The sequence below is a fragment of the Aptenodytes patagonicus genome, chromosome 1, assembly GCF_965638725.1.
Source record: "Aptenodytes patagonicus chromosome 1, bAptPat1.pri.cur, whole genome shotgun sequence".
Classification (NCBI taxonomy): Eukaryota; Metazoa; Chordata; class Aves; order Sphenisciformes; family Spheniscidae; genus Aptenodytes; species Aptenodytes patagonicus.
The window spans coordinates 207,678,124-207,701,466 of record NC_134949.1 but is presented as its reverse complement, the minus strand read 5'-3'; the positions used below and the strand labels follow the sequence as shown (position 1 = coordinate 207,701,466).

The 23,343-nt window shown below is 41.0% G+C and overlaps 1 protein-coding gene across 4 annotated transcripts in view; it reads right to left on the bottom strand.

The window, feature by feature from the left end:
* Positions 1–23,343, bottom strand: part of CRYL1 (crystallin lambda 1) — a 62,997-nt gene that overhangs the window by 13,906 nt on the left and 25,748 nt on the right. For 3 of the 4 annotated variants that reach the window (XM_076328123.1, XM_076328124.1, XM_076328126.1), the window contains exons 4-6: positions 18,975–19,136; positions 14,604–14,798; positions 2,842–2,947 (exon numbers count right to left, since the gene is read on the bottom strand). In XM_076328123.1, the coding sequence (XP_076184238.1) occupies positions 2,842–2,947; positions 14,604–14,798; positions 18,975–19,136 (463 nt within the window). The remainder of the gene's footprint in view (positions 1–2,841; positions 2,948–14,603; positions 14,799–18,974; positions 19,137–23,343) is intronic. The other variant, XM_076328125.1, reaches the window with a different exon arrangement.

The window sequence follows — 23,343 nt, the reverse complement described above, 5'->3', positions numbered from 1 at the left end:
TTGTGAAATATATATGAAGAACTTTTGCTGCAAACATGTAAAACACAGTATACGATAGTCTAGCCTCTGGTTTTATAGATTTTTTTTTTTTTTTTTTGCAAGAGCTTAAAAGGAGCTGTCAGTTCAAGAAACAAGAGATTCAGGAGATACAATTGTACTGAGGTTGGATCATCTTCCGTATATTCACAGATAGCCAGGTACATATACAGGAGGGACACTGTGTCTGCTAACATAATCCCACAATAAGTAAACGGGTAAAATGACTTTAGTGAAGTCTATTGATTTCTTGGTAAAAGACTTAACAGCATTTGTTGCGATGCTGCCATATGAAATCATAAAATGACAGACTCAAAAGACAGAGGTTACTGAAACTGAAATCAACATTAGTTTTATTTACTGAAACCAACAATCAATATTATAACATTATGCGATTTGGATGTGCGTTTTTTCCCCCCAAAGGAGTTTCCTTCCTCTCTGTTGCAATGCAGTTCTCAAATTGCTGTTACTGCTTCTGCTCCTTTTGGTGACTTGATACAGTCATTTTATTTCATGTTCAAGGCTGTTGGCTCACTGCCATATATTCAAAATTCCTAATATCCATGCATGGATTAACAGGTAATCTGAAGTGGCCTGGATAATAGCTTTTGATAGGACCATTTATGAATATGGAGGAAAAGACGTAAGAACTAACACAGGGGAAACCTGGCATTAGCACATAGGAAGTTCATGGGAGGATCTGGATGTATGCATCCCACAGGGAAAGAAATAACACCGATCTCAGAAAAAAATCGTTGGAATAATATTCTTTATTCAAAACCAAACAAAAATGTCACATCACCCTTACAAGGAAAAAAAAAACAAAACCAAAAAAACCCGACTACTTCTTCTTCCAGGATCTCCCACAAATAACACTATTTTTCTCTCACGTGCTTCCTGCATCCTCAACATCCTTCCGCACTGATTAGCAGAGTTTAAGATTGTGGGTAATTAGTATCTTATGGTTGTAAAGAAAGGCAGCTGCTGTGAAGTTGGTGAAGCTGCTAGACAGGCTAACAAACAGGATAGAGAGGGTTTCTTATCTCTACCTCCATCTTCCTCCAGTGATGAAAAACAGACACTATTAGTACAATGCATCAGAGCAGGCTGTCCTGGGCAATCAAGAGGAGGCCCATACTATTCCATATTATGTGAAGCAATACTGGGCAACCAAAGAGAAGTTGGCACTGGTACGGAACTATAACCATAAGCCAATATGTGTCCTGACATCAGCAATTTTGATTTAAACTGTCTCTGATGAGAGCAACAGCCTGAGTCAGCCTGCCAGCACATAAACAGGAGCAGCTCTAGATTCAGAGACAATGCATTTGCAAGACTGGGAGTGAAGCAATGTTCCTCATGATCCAAGTTACTGAACAAGCCGACAAGGTGCTTTTGTGTAAGTGGCCCAGTCCACAAGTGCACTAATTATCTTCCTGCAGAGGATGGCATGGCAGCTTAGTGGAGTGGTGGGGGCAGGACTGGACAACCCTGGCCTGCAAAACTCCAGGTAGATTGCTGTGCTTAAGGCTAGTACTACGTGCATCTGTTCTGTTCTATGTAAAGAATGTATATGGTTGATATTGAGTAAGCCTAAAATCACTGGAGAGGACTGGAAACTGTCAGATATTAATAGATCAGAAGAGGGAAACTTTTACGAAGGTGCCTCTATTTAGAGGATGGATGTTGTTTACCTAACAATGCACAAAAGCAAACACTTTGTGACATTTAATTTACTTATATACAACCAAACTGACAAGCTGAAAGACTCTGGTGGAGGATCCACAATTCCACATTCATGTCAAGGTTTAGTCAGCCTTAAGAGACATAAGTTTCTGCCAAGTAACTAACCAATAAGTAGACATAAAATAACACTTCTAATTGTGCACTGATATTTTATGATCTTGGTTTCTTATTTTTATTTTATTGTTGTATTATTAGGCATTGCAGCAGTGCCTAAAAGATCCAGCAATGGAGCAGAGGCCTACCATGTCAGGGACCAGAAACTGAAAAACTCGTAGAACACTGGAATAAAGACACAGCCCATAACATAAAGAGCTAAAAATGTATTTAGTTGATTTTCACTTCTTGAAGTTTTCATGTTTTGTTAAATTCATTGCTCAAACCTTTGTAACCCTGATCTGTAATTTTTATTTCATTTTATGCAATTAACTTTTTATTTAGCTAGGATTCATGTATACTATTCCAAAAACATCTAAAAATCTGTCTTGATTATGCAAGACACGTGTCGAACTTCTACTTGACTGCTTTGTCAAGTCAACTTTGTATGCACAATATTTTGCAGATAGAGGCAATTTTACTTCACCCAGGATCTAAGCCAGCTTAAAGCAAGCCAGCTCCAGCGATATTTACACTGAGCCTTTACTATGAATTCGGGGGACAGGACGCGACAGGCACTCATCTATGGAAAGTGAGTTTCTGTTTACATTGGATTATCAGATGAACTTTTTCAGTATTTTCTTCTCCTGACACTCAAGACAGTCCTGAACTATGGATACGACAATGTTTGCAAAGCATTGGGACAAATCTTGGAAAAAATGAAGGGCACAGCTAGTATTTCAATGACTTATCATCTTTCATCTGATTGCTTACAATAGGACAGTCAATATCCATTTCCTTCCATCTGACCTCAAGTTTTAGATAAATTTTCCTTTTCTTATCATTACAGTAAAGAGAGAGAAGTCATAGTTGCAGCAATTCTAACCTGGTTTGTTATGTAACATTTCCAGAGTCTTGTGCAATGTAAGCCTTCCCTTCATATTCATATAATTTTAAATTACCTACCTTCTGCATTAAGATGCATGGTTTCCAGAGGTCCAATAAATGCGTATCGCATTCCCAATCCATCAGACATCACAAGGTCTAGATCAGTAGGGGATACTACTCCGTCCTAAGTACCAAAAGTAGAACAGGAAGGAAGATTTGTGAATGTTCGGTTTTAATGCAAAATTGCACCCACTTCTTGTATATAATTAAAAAACTAAAAGAAGTAATAAAAACTAAGGCTAGAAATAGCAGTTAGCTTGCAAACAGAAACACAACTGTTTGCCAGAAATGTCCATCTATTATGCAAGCCTTCCTACAGTTCAGTATAAACACTCATTCACATCTCTGAGATTGCTGTACTTCATAATCCAAATACACTTTGATACATTTTCACAGTATCTTATTTTTAAATGTATAAATTAATACACTTTCATACAATATGTACTATTTGTACACACTAGTTTGCCTGATACTTATCACTTACAATAATTCATGTACTAAAACTAAATTGAGCTGTTTATGTTAACCAATATACTTTTTTCTCAGAAACTGAGAATTGGACAACACAGAGCAAATGTGACACTCTTAATAGCACATGACCAAAAGAGTTTATATCAAATCCAAGTACTATACCAGCCCTTTTAAATACAGGAGTTTTGGCTAAATCTTATACCTCCCTTCATATTCTCTTAGTTCTGGATTTTGGGGCAAAGACTTGGAAGAATGGGGGTGCAGCAGTGGGTACTACCCCTGAGACCGCCTGCAAACAAGGCTGGGACCAAATGCGCAGGCAATGCAGCTGCCACTCCCTCCCACAAAACTCACTGAACATTCAACCTACCCAGCCTCAACCTGGCCAGGTTCTTGAGTTCATTGCCAGCCTCACATCAGAGCTGGCAGGATACAGAGCATGCAAAATGAAGTATTTCTCCCATTAAAGGCTGAGCACTGCTGTTCCACCCACATGGTAGCACTTACAAGAAAGCCAACACCCCCATCAGGTTAGGGCAAGCACCCAAAGGCTTGTAAAAAAATGAGTTACAGTTCATTACCTTATAGATTTACTTAAGAACAACAATATTTATTATATGAGGTTGTTTTCCACCTACCAGAAAGATATAAATGAACTAAGACCTGTTCTAACCACTTCCATCAGATAAAGCTTGGTTTCAGGAACTTTTCTTCTTTATTCAGAGAGACATAAAACATTTTCTTCTGGTTAAGAAGGTGAAAGAGATGCTGAACTGCTTCTAATTTGTCTTCTCACCCTACCTTGAGGTGCTCTCCCTACTCAGTGCCTCTTTCTCCACAAGTCCCTTTGAGCTGCAGAATACAAGTATGTATACTCATCCGCTTGGCCAAAGACAGGTCTTTTTCTGTTAACTTTCCCTCTCGCAGGGCCCCGTCGGAATGCTCCTTCGTATCACAGTGATCAGCTAGAGTTACAGGCGCACAGGACAGCTCTCCTGACCTGTTGTAGACATTGACACCTGAGCTAGACATGTAGAGTCTCTTTATAATCACTAGGGACAAAAAAGAAATCAGCATCCTAAAGCAGGCATCTAGAATAGGGAAGATGAGTTGTGTCCTAAAAGGGCCTAATTCTCCTCACCGACTGAAAGATGACTAAGGAGCTTGGATGCCAATGTCTACAATGTAGAAATCCCATCTTAAGTGAGTTGAATCCCACCCACAGTGTCTTCCCTGTGCTCATCAACTACATCATCTACCATTACTTTAAAAGAAAATAATAACCCAAGGACCAACATAACTTCTACAGCTGGCCACAGACATGAAGTTTCATTATCTCAGGCTTAAATAGAGCCTTTTATAAGACTCAACCTCAAGTCTCAATCTGTTAGCAGGCATTGCTCCTATCTAAAACAAGCCCGGCTGAATCCCTGTTGCAGGTGGCTTTTGAGCTCTATCTTGAAAAGGAAATGATAACGTAATTATTAAGATCTACCCACCACATATAGAACACACAGCTCTAGTAACTATTTAATTAGACAAAACGGCAGGGATAAAGGAAGCATTATTTTCTTCAACTTAAAGGTAAGGCATAGGCATGGTAAAGTAACTCATCGAGAGGCAGACAGGAAGGTCTGCATAAAGACAGGACTACACACAAACCTCAGACAGTGTTCAGATTACAGAACCAGCATCAGTGTAACTAACACAGGCACCATACGTTCTGTGAAAGTTTTTTCCCCTGACATGGCAACACAAGTTCTCTGAACAACATCAGCAAAGTCAACAAAAGCACTCTTCTGTTGGGAGTGCTTCATCCAAACAAAGAGTTTATGCTGGTAAAGCTGTGCTTGATAAGTGATTTTTTTTTTTTCCCTGGTTGACATGGATTTGTGGACAAAAGATTAACCACAAGTTCCAGACAAGCATTTGAACCACAGCAGCAGTTAAAAACTGTAAACCTAACATTAAAGAGTTAACAGGCTCTTGAAACACTTCAGAATCATTGCAAATTAATTTTCCAATTAAAAACTGATTTATTTCTTTTGATACAATAGTCCTCAGTTTTGGTACTGACATTTGAAGACCAGGTGCCCTCAGAATCATGAGATGAGTGCTTTGCTCTTGGCCTTTTGACTACAGCTGTAATTTTATGGTTACAGCTGCTGAAAGGCAGAAATTGCTGCTACTAGAAGGAAAACATGACAGATCCCTCCAGTTGAGGGATATATTATTCTATACATGTGAGCTCAGTTTCTCCTTGTCACATAGACCCTCTTAAAGAAAAGCCTTCTACTTTTTCTCTTCAGAAATGAAAAACACATAAATGAGAAACAAGTTAGACCGTCTTCCCCTAGGGAATAACCCTACTCCCACTTATGTTAAGGAGATCATAAGCTGGTGGAATGATTCAGCAGGGTGGGTGCAAGGTCAGAAAGGTGTCTTCCACAAGGATCAGTGTTTATGCTAAGAAGTAAACAATAAAGAGTTCCAACCCAGTTTCATTAAGTCTAGGTGTGTAACAATCTTCCCAGGGGGATTTTTCCATCCTCTTCATCCTGGGTAACTCTTCTTGTAAGCCTTCCCCTCGAGCACTTGTCAGAGAGAAGAGGAAGTGTGTTAGAGTTCACCAGAATCTTTCACAGCTATAGAATTAAGAACTTAATTTAATGTAAATTCCACCAAAATCCTCAGTGACCCCAATGGCCAGTCAAACTTCAAGATCTAGACTAGCTCAGGATCCTCTACACTTCTTATGACACAATTTATATACCACAATTTCATCTTCCTGGAGATTTTAATCTCCTGTGATGCCACAGTATTGTCCTAATGCTCCTTTGGTATTTTATTAGTGCTTCTCACTATGCAGGGACCCTTTTCTCCTTTCCAAAAACCTGTGGCGGTTCTGCAGTCTCCACCTTTAGGCCCTGACCCAGCCTGCTTAGTTTTAATCAACAGCCTTCACATCTGTGAGTCACAGCCACATTGCAACTTCCGTCCCTGACTTGGTTTGTAATCATATTAAATGTGACATGGCCAAAAAAACAATCTTACTTTTTCTGATACTACCAATTCACCATGCTCTCCTACTCACTCCAGTCTGTCTATAGAGTTATTTTGGACTCCACTCCCTCCGTGGCCACATACTATCTGTCTCCAAATTTGCCACTTCATCCTCTGTATCTCTGAAATCCAGTATATTTTTTTTCTGATTGCCACTAATATATGCATTCTCTCTCAGCAGCACTTGTTACACCCTTCTCTTCACTCTCACTTTAATCAAGTCACTTCGATCCACACCCTGATGAGATCTTTTTCCAGTCCTGTCATTTTGAGCATACAACTTCTCTCCTAAATCCCTCTGTGAGCTCCATCTCTTTCCATTTCATCATGTTTGAGAAACTTGTTGTCCTACACACTTCACACCTCCTTACTTTGCTGTCCTTTATCTTCCTTCTTCCATGGCACTCTTACTCACCTCACCCTGTAAGAAACACTTAGTATCAACACTATTTTTCTCCCTGGCCCTTTAAACTTCCTTTTATGATATCCCCCTTTTATGGACACTGTAACTAGATGTTTAACCCTCCACCTTATCTTTGATCTTTTGGAAAGGTCCTTTGGATAACACTATAATACAATTATTAATAATAAGATATTTGGAATTAAAAAAGTCTTGCCAGCATTTAAGGACTGCCAAGCTAGTCACCTGGGAAGGGACAGGGGTACATAAACTAGGGACGGAAGCCAATGCACCTGATTGCTGTGAAAATGAACTAAAATGGACACAGAGCCAAACCATGTCTGTTTATTTTCCAACAAATTAACAAAAATGGCAGGACTGCCCATTCTTCTTGTCTTTTACAATTACTATAATCTAAAAGAAAACCCACTTTTAAAGAAAAAATACATTAAGACAGCATCAAAAGCTTATACAAAGGAAAATACAGACTTTAAAGACACTTATCATACGATCCATCACGCAAATAGATTTAGCAGGTTCTTAAAAGCAGCTGAAACTCCTAAATTAGATCAGCGCTGAAAAACTGCCACGTTCTCCTCACTATCTCTGCTGCTGTATTTCATGACCCCTTGCAAATTCCAGGTGATGCTTAGAAAAATATTTCACCAACATAAGCTTCCACTCAGTAATCCACAGTTAAAGGACAGTCCTAGATGTTCAGAGTAAGGTTTGAGACTTCTGATCTGAAGCGTTGGTGAAACTTTTGGTTGTTAATTTCTGGATGAAGTCAACCAAAACTTTACCTTCAGAACAAGACAAAATCAAGCTATTTAACTAACTCTTTTGCAACATAATCCCAAGCTACTATAGAATGTATTGGTACTGGTAAAAGTACAAAAGTAATAGTGTCAGCAGTGTACAGGGTGCTTCCGAGGCAAATAAAGGCAATAAGTCTCTGCTCAAAGGAGTTATGAACAAAATCAGATATACCAGGGACCATTGTCAATGGAGGCATGAGAAAGTAAATAAATTGCAATAGGGAGTAACAGAGAAAGCTGTTTGAGATATTTTTCCTATTACTGGCTACGGATTGTTCTAATGGTTCCAAATTTATATCATCAAAATTTCAGGCTGAAAAGAGAGGAATAAGGTTCTTCAACCTCACCATCTTTTACTCCCATCATAATCAGCTTTGCAACACTTCTACCAGAAACCTAAGAATTAAAAACATAAATAAGAAACCTACAAGAATTTCAATCTCACACATGCTATGTGGTCCTACAGAAAGTTCTCAGATACACGACCTTAAAGAGACAGAATAGAGCGTTCCCAGTATCTGCATTTTCATGGAATAAATGTGGAGCATGGGGAGACAGAGATAACCAATGTAAAAAGTTCCTGCCACAAACACCTGCATTGCCCAAGCGTTCATGACTTGAAAGTCAAAACAATGTTCAGAAAGACATCTTGTCACACAAAAGACTAACTTGAATCCAAACCAAAACATCTCATTTAGCACTCCTGCCTCAAAGGGGAGCACTTGCTTGAATTCCTTCTTTTAGGCCCATAAATTAATCTGTGGTCTTCACTTCTAAGTTCTTGTAAAATCAAACTTCTGCATCCTTAAATCCACGTTCCTAATTATCCACATGGCCAAAGTTCTCAGCACCCAACTGTATGTCTCCAAATGAGTTTTCATTCTCCTACTTTCCTACAAAACGGGATCTCAACCTTCAGGCCTCCTAATTTTTCACCACCTTAACTCTGTACTTCCCACTCCCACATTTGGCCCAGTCCTGCATTCACAGCACTCATTTTGTGCCCAGCTTTAAAATCCCAGCCTCCCTGGGTATGCTCCTGGGGACCCCAGCACTTTTGGCAAAGACAAACTGTATCCCCAATACCCAGGTTTCTCATTGCTACTTTCATAGAATCATAGAATCATAGAATCATTGAGGTTGGAAAAGACCTCTAAGATCATCGAGTCCAACCATCGACCCAACACCACCATGCCCACTAAACCATGTCCCTAAGTGCCTCATCTACTCGTCTTTTAAATACCTCCAGGGATGGGGACTCAACCACTTCCCTGGGCAGCCTGTTCCAATGTTTAACCACTCTTTCAGTAAAGAAATTTTTCCTTACATCCAATCTAAACCTCCCCTGCCGCAACTTGAGGCCATTTCCTCTTGTCCTATCGCTTGTTACTTGGGAGAAGATACCAACACCCACCTCGCTACAACCTCCTTTCAGGGAGCTGTAGAGAGCGATGAGGTCTCCCCTCAGCCTCCTTTTCTGCAGGCTAAACAGTCCCAGTTCCCTCAGCCGCTCCTCATAAGACTTGCTCTCCAGACCCCTCACCAGCCTCGTTGCCCTTCTCTGGACACGCTCCAGCACCTCAATGTCCTTCTTGTAGTGAGGGGCCCAAAACTGAACACAGTATTTGAGGTGCAGCCTCACCAGTGCCGAGTACAGGGGCACGATCACTTCCCTACTCCTGCTGGCCACACTAGTTCTGATACAGGCCAGGATGCCATTGGCCTTCTTGGCCACCTGGGCACACTGCTGGCTCATGTTCAGCCGGCTGTCGACCAACACCCCCAGGTCCTTCTCTGCTGGGCAGCTTTCCAGCCACTCTTCCCCAAGCCTGTAGCGCTGCATGGGGTTGTTGTGGCCGAAGTGCAGGACCCGGCACTTGGCCTTGTTGAACCTCATACAGTTGGCCTCAGCCCATTGATCCAGCCTGTCCAGGTCCCTCTGCAGAGCCTTCCTACCCTCGAGCAGATCAACACTCCCGCCCAACTTGGTGTCGTCTGCAAACTGACTGAGGGTGCACTCAATCCCCTCATCCAGATCATTGATAAAGATATTGAACAAGGCCGGCCCCAAAACTGAGCCCTGGGGAACACCGCTCATGACCGGCCGCCAACTGGATGTAACTCCATTCACCACAACCCTCTGGGCCCGGCCGTCCAGACAGTTTTTGACCCAGCGCAGAGTACACCTGTCTAAGCCGTGAGCCGCCAGCTTCTCTAGGAGAATGCTGTGGGAGGTGGTGTCAAGGGCCTTACTGAAGTCCAGGTAGACCACATCCACAGCCTTTCCCTCGTCCACTAGGCGGGTCACCTGGTCATAGAAGGAGATCAGGTTGGTCAAGCAGGACCTGCCTCTCATGAACCCGTGCTGGCTGGGCCTGATCCCCTGGTTGTCCCGCTCATGCCTTGTGAGCGCCCTCAAGATGAACTGCTCCATAATCTTCCCCGGCACCGAGGTCAGGCTGACAGGCCTGTAGTTCCCCGGATCCTCCTTCCGGCCCTTCTTGTAGATGGGGGTCACATTGGCAAGCCTCCAGTCGTCCGGGACCTCCCCCGTTAACCAGGACTGCTGATAAATGATGGAGAGCGGCTTGGCGAGCTCCTCCGCCAGGTCCCTCAGCACTCTCGGGTGGATCCCATCCGGCCCCATAGACTTGTGAGCGTCCAGGTGGCGTAGCAGGTCATTGACTGCTTCCTCTTGGATTACCGGGGGTTCATCCTGCTCGCCGTCCCTGTCTTCCAGCTCGGGGGGCCGAGTACCCTGAGGATAACTGGTCTGCCTGTTAAAGACTGAGGCAAAGAAGGCATTGAGTACCTCAGCCTTTTCCTCATCCTCAGTGACAATGTTCCCCCCTGCATCCAATAAAGGATGGAGATTTTCCTTGGCTCTCTTCTTGTCATTAATATATTTGTAAAAACTTTTTTTGTTGTCTTTAACGACAGTGGCCAGATTGCATTCTAGCTGGGCTTTTGCCTTTCTCATTTCTTCTCTGCATGACCTAACGAGATCCCTGTACTCTTCTTGAGTCGCCTGCCCCTTCTTCCACAAGCGGTAAACTCTCCTTTTTTTCCTGAGTCCCAGCAAGAGCTCCCCATTCAGCCAGGCCGGTCGTCTTCCCCGCCCATTCTTCTTACGGTGTACAGGGACAGCCTGCTCCTGCGCCTTTAAGACTTCCTTCTTGAAGATCGTCCAGCCTTCATCACTTCATCACTTTCATCACTTTGCCCTGAATTATGCTTCTCTCTCTGCTCCAGCATCCGTGCCCACATGCAATTTGAGCACCATGTGGAGTCTGAGCCTGAACCCAACCTGCTGGCAGGGCCTTACCTCAGATTTCTGGCTGTGTTATAGCCTCTCCTACCCTTGGACCCACATGGCAGAAGTTGGTGAGCCCCAACGCATCATCCAGCAAGCAGCTATATTTACCACATTGCTTTCTATACAGCCCCATGTTCATGTTCATGCTCTGTATCAGAGCCCTTCTCCCATCATATGATCCCTGTCCTATGCCTCACCCATCACACCTCCCAGCACAGCACTGCTAAAGAAGAGAGAGACTGGCAGGTCACCAGTTGCCAAGCAACATTTGGGAACTAATGTGTATCCTGCAAGCTGCTCAGTCCATTTGCGATGAAGTTTTCCAGATAAATGTTGTTAGTACAGCTGTACCTGCATGTCTGTCCTACCACCAGTGCGTTTTTTAACAGTACATTAATACTTCTACCGGAGAAGCTTCCACTAGTTTCTTGAATGAAATAAGCTCAACTGACACAAAAAAAAGAAAAAAAAAAGAAAAAAGACTGTCCATGCAAAGGTGTCTGAACTTGGACTTTGATAAAAGTATATGTGCACATATGTGCATGTATAAGATCACTCCCCTGCCATTACTATAAATATTTTTGAGGTGAGGACGCAGATGAGAACTTTAAAGCTTGCATCTCAGCAAAGTCCTCAAAAAAAACTAGATAGTTGTTTACCTAAAGGGGATGATTTAAGATCATTTCAAGTGGCTTCAAAACACTGGGAGACTGCTGCTATATTTCTCTCCTGGTTCACACGTAGCATTTATATCTGGAATATTTGTGTCCTTGTTATGTAGCAAAGAACAGATACACCGCAGTGCAAATACAACAGTCCTCTAGCAATACCACAGATTTGTCTCAAGCACTCACCATGTTAAAATTAAAGAAAATTTATAACAGTATTTCTGAAGCACTGATCAGTTTATGACATGTAACTGTAGGCATACAAAGATAATTGTTCAGACCTTTACAACCACTAATAAAACAAGTAAGCTTGAAATTATGTTTTATGGTTCTGTCTCATTGTTTTTGTACAATACTCAAAAGCAATATACAATTATTAGCATCAAAATACCACAGCGTTCATAAGTAATTTCGTAAGAATGTCATGTTCTGCATCCAAGCTGACTTGGATTGCCTCATCCAATACACGCAATTTACGTATCTAACCACAAAAGGATTAATAGTGTGGTCATTTTGGACAAGAATGCTTTATTAATATGTCCCTCCTGCTAATACACGTAGTTATCTTCTGCCCCCAGTGCTTCTTAGGGTAAGGAAAAGTTTTGCTACCAGAAGGAATCAATGCGAGTAAAACTTGATTTTTAGGAGCCTCTCAAAGACTGAGAGTTAGGGAGGCTGACGTTTTCAACAATAAGGACTGAAAAGTGACTTAACAATCAGAAGCAAGAAGTATTTTTCCCCACTTTGAAAGTGGAAACACCAAAAGAACATGACTTGCGATAAAAATGACTACATTGGCAGCACAACAGTAGAAATACCGAAACTGCCCCAGGCCTGCAGCCTATCTGCACCTATCTGCAGTGATTCTCCTCCCATCAAAAGCAGCGTGTAGCCTGAAGTCACACAGCTGAAACTATACACCTTTGATAGCTGGTATTTGTCCAGGCTTTTGGAATGGAAATACAGCCAAAGTTGTTACAGTTTAAATGTGTATTTGCCTGAAACACAATAAAAATAAATTGTGTTTTGAAACACAAATAAAAAACAGAACAACTTGGAAACTTTGATGATGCAGAAGGAAAGCAACTTTCATTATCTGTCAGTGGTTCAAGCGCTATTTTGTTACTATTCATATACCACCACCCACACAAAAAGCACCCATACAGGTTCATGCTAAAGGTTCACCTCAAATCAACACCTTTTTTCAGATAGTAGCCCATGAAGTGTTCTTACACTCTTTCCCTAACCGAAGGCCAAATAGAGAGTGATACTTTCAATTATATGTACTGCCTCAGCTCCCAGCAGTCCAGTCTTTGAGACTTTGACAGCTGGAGGTTGCTTCTGTATGGTCTTCCTCTAACATGAATGTGTCTAAATGTTCCCTGAACCCATTTGTATTTTTAGCATCCTAGGCTTCTACGGCAGCGACTTCCACAATTCAGTTTATGCCTCTCAGAGACATGAAAGAATCCTACTAGATTTTTGAGGCATTACTGCCGCAGATACCTGTGCTGACCAAGGGTATTGTATCAATACGCCTACACATTATCAGACTTACTGGTCCACAGTTTTCCAACGACGCTTTGAACTCTTAAAAGAACTCAGATGTAAGCGCTAACTTCCATTTCTGCAGTATTACGCTAGTTGGTGTGTAAAAAGGTGCTTAAATCAGTATTTCATCAACTTCGTATTTGAGTTTTGGGATTCTCTGATAAGTTCCATTTCTCCTTCACAGTCTGTCATTACTCATTTACTCTTTCCTGCTCCAAAAATCTTGTTCTTAGCATGACTTGTTCTACTTCTACGTCAGATCCCTTCCTTTCAAGGAAAGGTTACAGTGTGGGAACCTTCTTAACAATGAACCTTGCAGTTCAGTTAGCTTTTTCACCATGAACTTACCTTCCTTGTTCATATTTTTTAGTAGCCATTTTTATTCTCAAAATCTTTTTTTCATCTGGGGTTATTAGGGTTTAAAAAACAATTTAGAGGTTACTATCCTTTCTATCCTGTGTCTTTCAACACGATTACAGCTTTCTGAAGGGGTTTTTCTTATCAAATACTTAAGACTTTGTATTAACTTTTTTAATAACAGAAACCTTTTTTTTAGTTTAAAGAAACATCTCCAGTAGAAGATCAGTTCCTTCCTAACAATATTGGTTTACTTATTATTATTCACCACCTCCTTTATATTGTTGTATTGTGTTACTATGGAAGCTAACTAGAGGTAAGCAAAATCAGTTCAGCAACTATGTTTAGATACTGCTTTGGAAAAAGAGTTGCTTTGTTTACAATATGTTAATATTACCTTAGTTTCAAAGATCTTTACCTATACTGTGTGCATGGTTGTTTTAAACAGCTTGAAAAATCAAAACACTCTCCATGACAAAAAAGTAAGCCCTACTCAAGCCCAGTTGAATCTCTTCTTAACAGAATAGCAATAGACTCATAATTCAGTTCTTCCTGATGAAAGATCAGACTTTGCAGCACAGAACAGGTAACTGTGGGAAAAGCTGAAGGGGCACAAACAAATGATTCTCAGATAGAAGTCTGAATGGGCAGGAGGAGGAGAAATCCGTCTTTAACTACAAGTATCAAATAACTGAAGCTATGAGTGCAATTCCTGAAAGGCCTAAGAGAAAACCATTTAAAGTATTATTTTCATAACCACTGTACAGTAGGCCAGCAACATTCAGAAAACAGGAAATGATAAGACAACCTAGAAAAAAGAAAAATCAGTATTTTGATTTCTGTGCTTTTAAGATTGTTCTTTTGATTGTTCTGAAAATGACAGTATTCTGAAAAGAAAGCAGGATAAAGGATAGTTATGATCATATCACTTTGGTTTTCTCAGTCTTTGCTATTTATAACTGACATCACTTCTTACTGTTTTTAATTTACATGTTAATATATATTTCATGTTCATAAGGGACAGTTTAACAAAGATGACACAAATTTATAGGAAATTTAAATACACAATCTCACTTGTCACATCAACAAAACCAGCAGAGTGTGTGTAGAAATCGGAAAAAAAAAAATATACATACACCCACAAGTCTCCAGGCTTCACTTATCACTGCATACTGGAGCCGATTCAGAACAAACCCCTCAATTTCTCTGTTTAGTTTGACAGGAGATTGACCAATCTTCTTCATCAGGGCATATGTTCTCTCTGTAGTAGAAGGATCTGTTTCTGGATGAGGAACAATTTCAACCAATGGCACAAAGTAAGGCGGATTTACCTCAAGAAGAAACACAAAAGAAGAATGTCAATTATCAACAAATTAACAGAACAAGGTAATATAAAGCATCCTTATAGCTTGCTACTAGCGTGGATATTTTCCAGTGAACACAGTAAGCCTGATCTTCAGACCCTGAAAGACTTGACCAATTCAATAAAAGCTGGTGTATTCACTCAAATTAAAAAAATAATTAATCTTACATTAAATCTAACTCTGTTTAACCCCAGCAAAGTTCATGAAGCTACACTAAAGATGACAGCACTCAAACAGTACTAGAAGACTTTATACTGACTTGAGCAACCGATGTTTTCTCAATATTCAGGCTGTTTGTTGTTGTAAGACATATGGCCACCACCTGTCTTTCCAAATGAAGCAAGGCACTTCCTTTTAGATATTCAGGAACTTTATAACAAAATTATTGCTAAACACCACCTGTAAGATGCAACACTTAATAGATAAGCTGCTACTGGCCCAAGCCTGTAAATACATGCTAAACACAGTAATAGATATCACATAAAACATACTTTGAAAAAGTTGCAGAACAGGTTACCTTCAAACACTGTACCTACTTAAAAAAAAATACCTCCCGCTGACTCTTCCCAAATGTAATTTCTCATCAAGTCAAGACCTTTGTGTAACGTATTTTTCAAGTAAAATACTTCTAAAGTATAAAAAATAAATAATATTTATAAAAATAAAAAATTCTAAAGAACATCCAGATAAAAGTTCTTCAGGTCATAGTGTTACATGCAGTAACACTGCCTGCATGTTCTTTCCAAAAGCAGCAGTCCTTCAGCCATATTCTTAAGGTGTTAAACTCAGCTCTCTGTCTAGTTTCCAGGCAACAGAAGGAGCTAACATACCATAAATTACTACCAGAAATAACACTGACATTTAAAGGATGGTAATTAAGTAGCGATTCCATCACTGTCCTCCCTTATAGTCAACTGCTCTTAACTGTGCTCATGTAAATGGAAGTACAGGATTTAGTCACAGCAACATGCAAGCAGTCTTTCCTCTCTGCGTGTTCTTTCTTTTCAGTACTTACATGGTTCCTTTTACTATAGAGTCTGACCAACACATAACCTGTTGTAGGATGCGTCTGTTCTAACTACTGACGTAACACACTTACTTCATCCCCTTTAAAGGGCCTTGTGTTCCAACATAACCTTTCTCACATCAGTCTCTTTGGTAGTGCCACCACCAATGCTGAGAACGGCGTGATGGACACGATCGCAGGTGCGGTGCCAGGCAATTTAGCAAGACCCAAACCACTGCAAGCACCAAGAAGTTCTCTGAAGGCTTTTCTAACCCTTAAGTATATCACAGGTTCCAATCAGGACAAGTTAATTGCTGAGAGAGACTGAGGCTATTATAAATTTCTTCCACGATTAGTGTTGATAGTCATCTTATTGAAATATTCTATTTCATGAACTTGGCACGGAGAGTATACGGGTGTGTTCATGAGCACACTGAGGAGACTTAGGAAGACAATTTTTTAGGAGTGAGATAATAGATGTTGGTAAAAACTGAAAGTGCTAAAATGTGGATGAAATTAGGGGTGGGGGAAGATTTCTAAAAATGAGAAGGGGAATGCAAAGCCTTTCTTCAGGGAGCAGAAGAGCTTACATTACTCAACCTAACAAAATGAAAGCTAAGAAAGGATATGACAAAGTAAACACAGAGAAAGAATTAAGCTACACAAAAGCTGCCAACAAACATCAAATTAATTTTAATGGACTGTAATAAGATTGGAACAAAAATTAGAAGACAACTTCCAACAGGCGTAGTGGAGTTAAAAAAAAATCTAACGCAGAGCTTAATACATTTTTAAAGTGATTTGATTACATGGTTTCCTGTACAGCAAGGGACTTCACTCAATGGCACACGGTCTCCTCTAGCTCTGTATTTCTAGCTGTGTGACCTAGCAGGTGTATACAGTACATGAGAAATTAACTTCTCTGCAGAAGACCTCTACCGATACACTGCCTGAAACTGCTTGCAGAGAACAGCTGTACCTAGAAGTATTGCGTGCATTTCTATCATACAGCTGCGCTACGGGGTTTCATTTATTTTTTCTAATTACCAAACCTATTGCTATGTTAAGCAAAGGAATGAGCTCCTTCTGCCCTTTGGGCATTTCATTTCATTTCTCCTCAACACGTTCACCTGTGCCAGAGGCTTTACAACTTTAGCTTTTAATTTTTCTGGTATATCAAATTCCACACTTCCTGTTTTCACAATCTTCCAGAGCTGCTTGCCTCCTGCAACCACCATTCCCCATGTCCTACTGTTGCGTTCAAGATGTCAATAAGGCCATGGTTAAAACAAAAACCACCAAAAGCCAACAACTACTACAAAGCAAGCATGTTTCCTGATATAACAGACGCAGAAAGGCCCCTGGAAGAGTACACTGGGCTCACAGTTTCTCCAGTACACTCCCCTTTGAGTGAAGTTGAGATCACTAAGAAAATAGTCTCAGCTGGATTGCAAAGCCATTTCAGAACTATTAGATATTTTAAGGTACTCCAGAGAATTTGCTTTGGAAAATACATATATCCTTACAACAGCAACCTAGAAAATGTTTACGCAGGGACTAGCTACCTTTCCAGGTCTGATAAAACCTGGTTTCAGAAGTGGCTCCTATAAGGACTGCAGCTGAGACTAAACAAGTCAACTGGTACAGACCAACTTGGGAAAACAGTAAAAGAGAATAATGTAAAATCAAAGACTGACAAACAGTCAGAGAATAGGTAGAAGCCCAGGAATTGGTTAAAAAACAAAACAAAAAAACCCCATAGCTATTGTTACTTAATACAGAAGTCTAGAAGAGACATTATCTCTTCTCTTGCACTACAGAAAGTTACAACCCTGGAAATAGGAGATAAGGAACTACTGAATTTTAGACTGGCGAAAGGCTAAACCTAGGCACAGATACATACTTTGGAGTTGGACTTTTTTTTTTTTTTTTTTTTTTTTTTTTTTTTTTTTACTTAAAAGGGGATGAAAACTAGTTATACAGAAAGAAACCAATCCTTTTGTTCCTTTTGCTTCCCAGTCACCCCAAGGCACAACAGTGGTGGTGGAGGGGTGTCAGAAAGGGACTGACCAAATGCTTTGACACTGTAGCATTAGGCTACAGGTAGCTGTAGAGACATTACAGTAAAGTAGTGCTGTATTTTTGTGTTCACGCTGCCACTCTTGAGCAGGGAACTGACATTTACTTTACACCCTGAGGGATGCCCTGGAGAGACAACATGTTGTTACCAAATTGCAGACAGCAGAGCAGTACCTTTCTCCAGATACTGCAAACCTTCGTAACAGCAGTCCTCTTTAACTGATCTGTCAAACACCAGACTAACGTTAGGCTAACAAAATCATTAGCTATTGTGTAGTGGAAAACAGAAGCAGTAAGAATCCCAGTGATCAAGACAAAATGCTCTTCCATGCTGAGGAGAGATGTGATAAACTGCTGTCTGGCAGACCCACATAGACCTCTACAGAGGCTCACAGGTGCCCTTCAGCATTTTGAGGTTCTGCTGCCACCTCTAGTCATGCCATTTCTGCATCACTGCCCTGTCCCAGTTGGTCACAAAGTATGCAAATTCAGCTCCAAGTACAATTTGTTCCATTTCATCCACCTGCTTTTCCTCTTCAGGTACACTGCTTCTGCATCAAAAGTCTGAAGAAACCAGAGCCAAAAGCTTCCATCTTTCATTGACATTACCTGACAAGCACATGCAGCTCATTATTTGGATCCTTACTGTTACCTAACAGCAGCTGAAAAAGGATACTAGAAAAAACTAACGATGCCACAAGAAGAAAGTAGGGAGTTTTATAGGTTTGTCTTCAAAACACAGAATTCCCACATTTTGAGAGCCAGTAGTTTGAGTAACACACAACAATATGAGCACAACAGCTTACACAGAACATATCGAGCCGACAGTATCAAACATGCATACAGCCTCCCAATTTAGTAGATGGCTGCTGCTCACAGAATGACCAAACTAAAGCTTTTCTGGTGAGTCAGGCCCCTGCACACTAATGATGGCACACAAGCACTCAAAATATCCTTCTGTATCTCAGCCTGCAAGGAAGAGTTTGGGATGCAGTTTAGTTAAACACCTGTAGTACTACTACTACTACTACAAAAACATAACATAACATCATACTTACAGGATGTGACACAATACACTGCTTAACATGTTTAAGGCCAGTGAACAATTTGCTGGGTAAGAGACAAGAGGTCGAGCTGCTCAAGATAACTTTGTCACCAACAATAAGATCTAACTGACTGAAAATCCTCTCTTTCAGTTCCAGGTTCTCCGGAGTACATTCCTGGAATAAAAACAAAAATCAGTATCAGAAGTCTTCTAGTTCAATAGTATTTATCCATATATTTCAGACTTCACTGATCCCACCTTGACACCTAGGAACTCAGTACAAACCATCTATTTTAATCAGCCTAAATATACCAGTGAGCCATAACACAAAATACCTTCCCACATATAAAGAAATGGAAAGCCCAAGAGTTTCTCTACAGCAGAAGATGGAACACCACACACCACAGGAGATTTAACACAAAACAAATTATTCTGCTTTATCTAAAATATAGACTTTTACTCACGCACAGAGATAACACAGTATAGAGAAATAAGACCTGGTCTCTCTTTTTTTTTTTTTTTTTTTTTTTTTTTTTTTTTTTTAAGAGAATCTCATACGATAGAAGTCAGTGTTCTCTCTCAGACAAGATGGAAATGAATAGGTGTATGTCAAAAGAAGACAAACTTACAACCTCCAGAACTATGGCAGGAGATACCAAGCTACAGTTCTGGAACCTGCACTGAAACACCTCTCAGTGACCCTCACACTTAAAAAGCTTAAATATCTCCATTCATTTCAACTCTGAGAAAGATCTCTGAAGTAGAATGCATGCTATCAGAACTTCTACCAAAGCTATTGAGCATGTTCAGCTCTGCAGTATCGTGTGAAATTTCACATGTATGAGCCAAGAGCCACAATCTACAGTCACTAGAATTTCAAAGTTAACCCCAGGAGCTGTCTGAAGGGGAGCATGCAGAAGTCCACCAGTCTGGGAGCAACAAGGACATGGGAGAATAACTACAGTGGATCCCACAATCAACAGGGAAGACTTCAGTCTACAAGAAGAAAACAGGAACAAAGCCAGCTTATTTTCTGGGTTTCTTTGGAAGGGTTTAAAAAAATCCAAACAGGATCCCAAACTTGCAAAACCTCAGCTTTCCCCTTAAAACACTCAGAAAATACTGCTCTTTTCCAACTCTAACCTTCTCCCACCTGTCAGTACTTCATTCTGTCCTTCCTGTTATGCTGAACTGCACATGAGGGTAGGGAAAAAGGCTATATATTTAATATAATCCAAAATTTACATTTAATACCTGCAGCTTCAGACAGACTCTGTGGCAGGAATGCCGAGGGCCAGAGTTTTTAAACCCAGTAAATGGGTTAAAAGTAATTTGAAGTCTTAAAAAATAAGCAAGTTGCATGGAACAGTACTAAAAGTTCCACAAAGCAGAAGAGATAAACGGGGTCATTTAAGAACTCCAGATAGAGCCCAAAATAATAGACGGCCTTATCAAAGCAAAATGATACTCTGCTTATGATTCCACGATCCCTGCTTGTTGGTTAAGTTTAAATAGTTTCTTTTAGTAAAGCCAGAGATGAAGAGAACTCTGCAGATACTGTTCAAGCTAATAAAAGAGTTGCTCTGAATAGGTTTATTGTGAACTTGGAACTCTAAGCCTCCTCTCACATCAGATGATAATCAAAAAGGCAAACTCAAACCTGCTGGAAACTCAAACCTGCCATGGTTACGTAAGGTTTCTGAATGGGCCATTTGCTTGAAGTTTCTTGTATAGTATCACAATTGTATTCAGATTATTGGACCACTGCAATAAAGTTTCTGTCCTCATCAAGCATGCAATTATTTTCTCAGAGACACCAATTCCCTGAAGAACAGGGGGAAAATTAAGCTGTAAACAATCCATTAAACAGGAATCTCACTTGCTGTCAGTTATGGAGCCTGGAGAGGTCTGATGCTATTCTGTTTACCCTGAGAAAGAGAAGATCAAACAGTGAGCAGATAACATACGGTTTTAAAGCTACCACAGTCTCTCTCAAAGAATCAGTGCAAAAAGGTCTGCATACACCTCTACGCGTTTTAAGTGACATTGTATATTTCTGTGCCCTTTTTGTAGAGAAGGTAACACTTCTTGTTTGCAGTGAACAGTACGCCTTTATTCCAAGGCCTGAGCACCTGAACAAGGTTGGTACTAATCTGACTTCCAATTTAAACTTTATTAGACATCTTTTTTAACAGCCTGATCAGAACTTGACAGTTAACTTTTAAAACCCACCTCCTGGAAGAGTTGTATTGAATTAAAGGCTTAAAGGTAATAGGCATTACACTACTCAAATACGTGTTCAGAGAACACACAGCAGCTACTTGACCAGCCTGTGAACTCTTAGAGAACTACACAAAGATAAACACATACTAGACTCTCTCCCCAGCAGACAACGCTGATATCCAGACAAGGTGATTGAGGTCTAGTTGCCCCTAATTAAAAGTTGCACTCATATGCAACCCCATCCCTTGAAACATTCCAGGTCAGGTTGGACGGGGCTCTGAGCAACCTGATCTAGTTGAAGGTGTCCCTGCTTATTGCAGGGGGTGTTGGACTAGATGACCTTTAAAGGTCCCTTCCAACCCAAACCATTCTATGATTCTATGACACAACCCCCTGAATGCCAGTACATGGAAAGCTAGGGAGTTTTATCTGGTTAAATCCAGCGTCTTTGTGTTTTTGTACACGCCCTTCCTACCATGCTCTCCACCATCTGTGCTCCCATACACGTCCATGCTCATCTAAGCGCGCAACTTCATTTACCTATATTTAAATGCTGGCATCTACCCAGGTTCTTTCTATCCATTCTCAGATATGCCAAGATAGCAACTCACCTGTACTACCTTCTAGGAAAACAGTCCCCAAAACACTGTATCTTGCAGAATATCTTCTCCTTACACTAGCAACGGGAATAGCTGCCAAGGCGGTGGATTTATTAGCATTGGGAGATGAAAGAAACAAAGCATGGCCTGAAGTAAAGCACTGCAACACAGTGGTATGGTCCTAAAATAAGTGGTATTGTCCTATACCAAGCAAGCAGCATAAGATGAAAGTCAAAGATTTAAACTGGCATAGAAAAGGTCAAAGATTAGCAACTATTCAGCAACAAGCAAGCCACTTTCTGTGACAGCATCTCCAGATGCTGTCACAGGGAGCAGCATCAAGCCCTCTCAATAGCAAGTATGGAGTCTGATCATAGTCACCAAGCATAAGGAACTGCTGAATAAAGAAGTTTGAAAGCCACAGCTGCACAATGATGAGTTCTCACCTCCTGACTAGATTCTGGCTGCTGCATATTCAAAACATAACCAAGAAAACATTTCTTCCCTGGCATTAATATGAAGATTTATGATAATGTAAATTCCTGCAAGTGAAGATGGATCAATCTTGAACTCTCCTACAGCACTCTTCATTCCAGGACTGTATCCCATGCCATGGGACTCTTCCAAGCAGATTTTGGCCTGAACAGGCCAAAGTTGTCTGCCCTGAAGTCCAGGGCTGTGATCCCACCTTTTGTCTTGCTTCTCCTCCCAGGATCCTCAACTCCACCATCTCATGGTCACTGTAGCCAAAGCTTCCCCCTGACCTTCACATCTCCAACCAGTTCTTCCTTGTTTCTAAGTATGAGGTCCAGCACAGCATGTCCCCTCTTCTGCTCCTCAACCACCTGTGTCAGGAAGTTACCGTGAATACATTCCAGAATCCTCCTGAATTGTTTGTGCTCTCCTGTGCTGTCCCTCCAGCAGATATTGATGTGGTTGAAGCCCTAGCCATGAAGACAAGGGCCTGCAAACATGAGGCTTCTTCCAGTTGTCTGAAGAAAGCCTTTTCTTCCTGATCAGGTGGTCTGTAGCAGACATCTACCACAATGTCTTCCACATTGGTGGTCCTGTTAATCCTGACCCATAAACTCTCAACTGGCTCCTCATTCAAACCAAGGCGGAGCTCTGTGTGTGCTAGCTCACAGCATGTAATAAATACCCTAGGCAGCTATTCCTCTCCTACCTTCATCTTGCACCACCTAACCCTCCCAGAAGCTGTACTTCACTGCCACGCTGCAGCTGCTACAGCAAGAGTGCCCTGTAGCCTTGCCCTAACCACAACTGAGGTATAAAGTTACTTTCACAGAATCATAGAATAGTTTGGGTTGGAAGGGATCTCTAAAGGTCATCTAGTCCAAACCCCCTGCTGTGGGCAGGGACATCTTCAACTAGAGCAGGTTGCTCAGAGCCCCGTCCAACCTGACCTGGAATGTTGCCAGGGACGGGGCATCTACCACCTCTCTGGGCAACCTGTGCCAGTGTTTCACCACCCTCAGCGTCAAAAATTTCTTCCTTCTATCTAGTCTAAATCTACCCCCCTTTAGTTTAAAGCCATTCCCC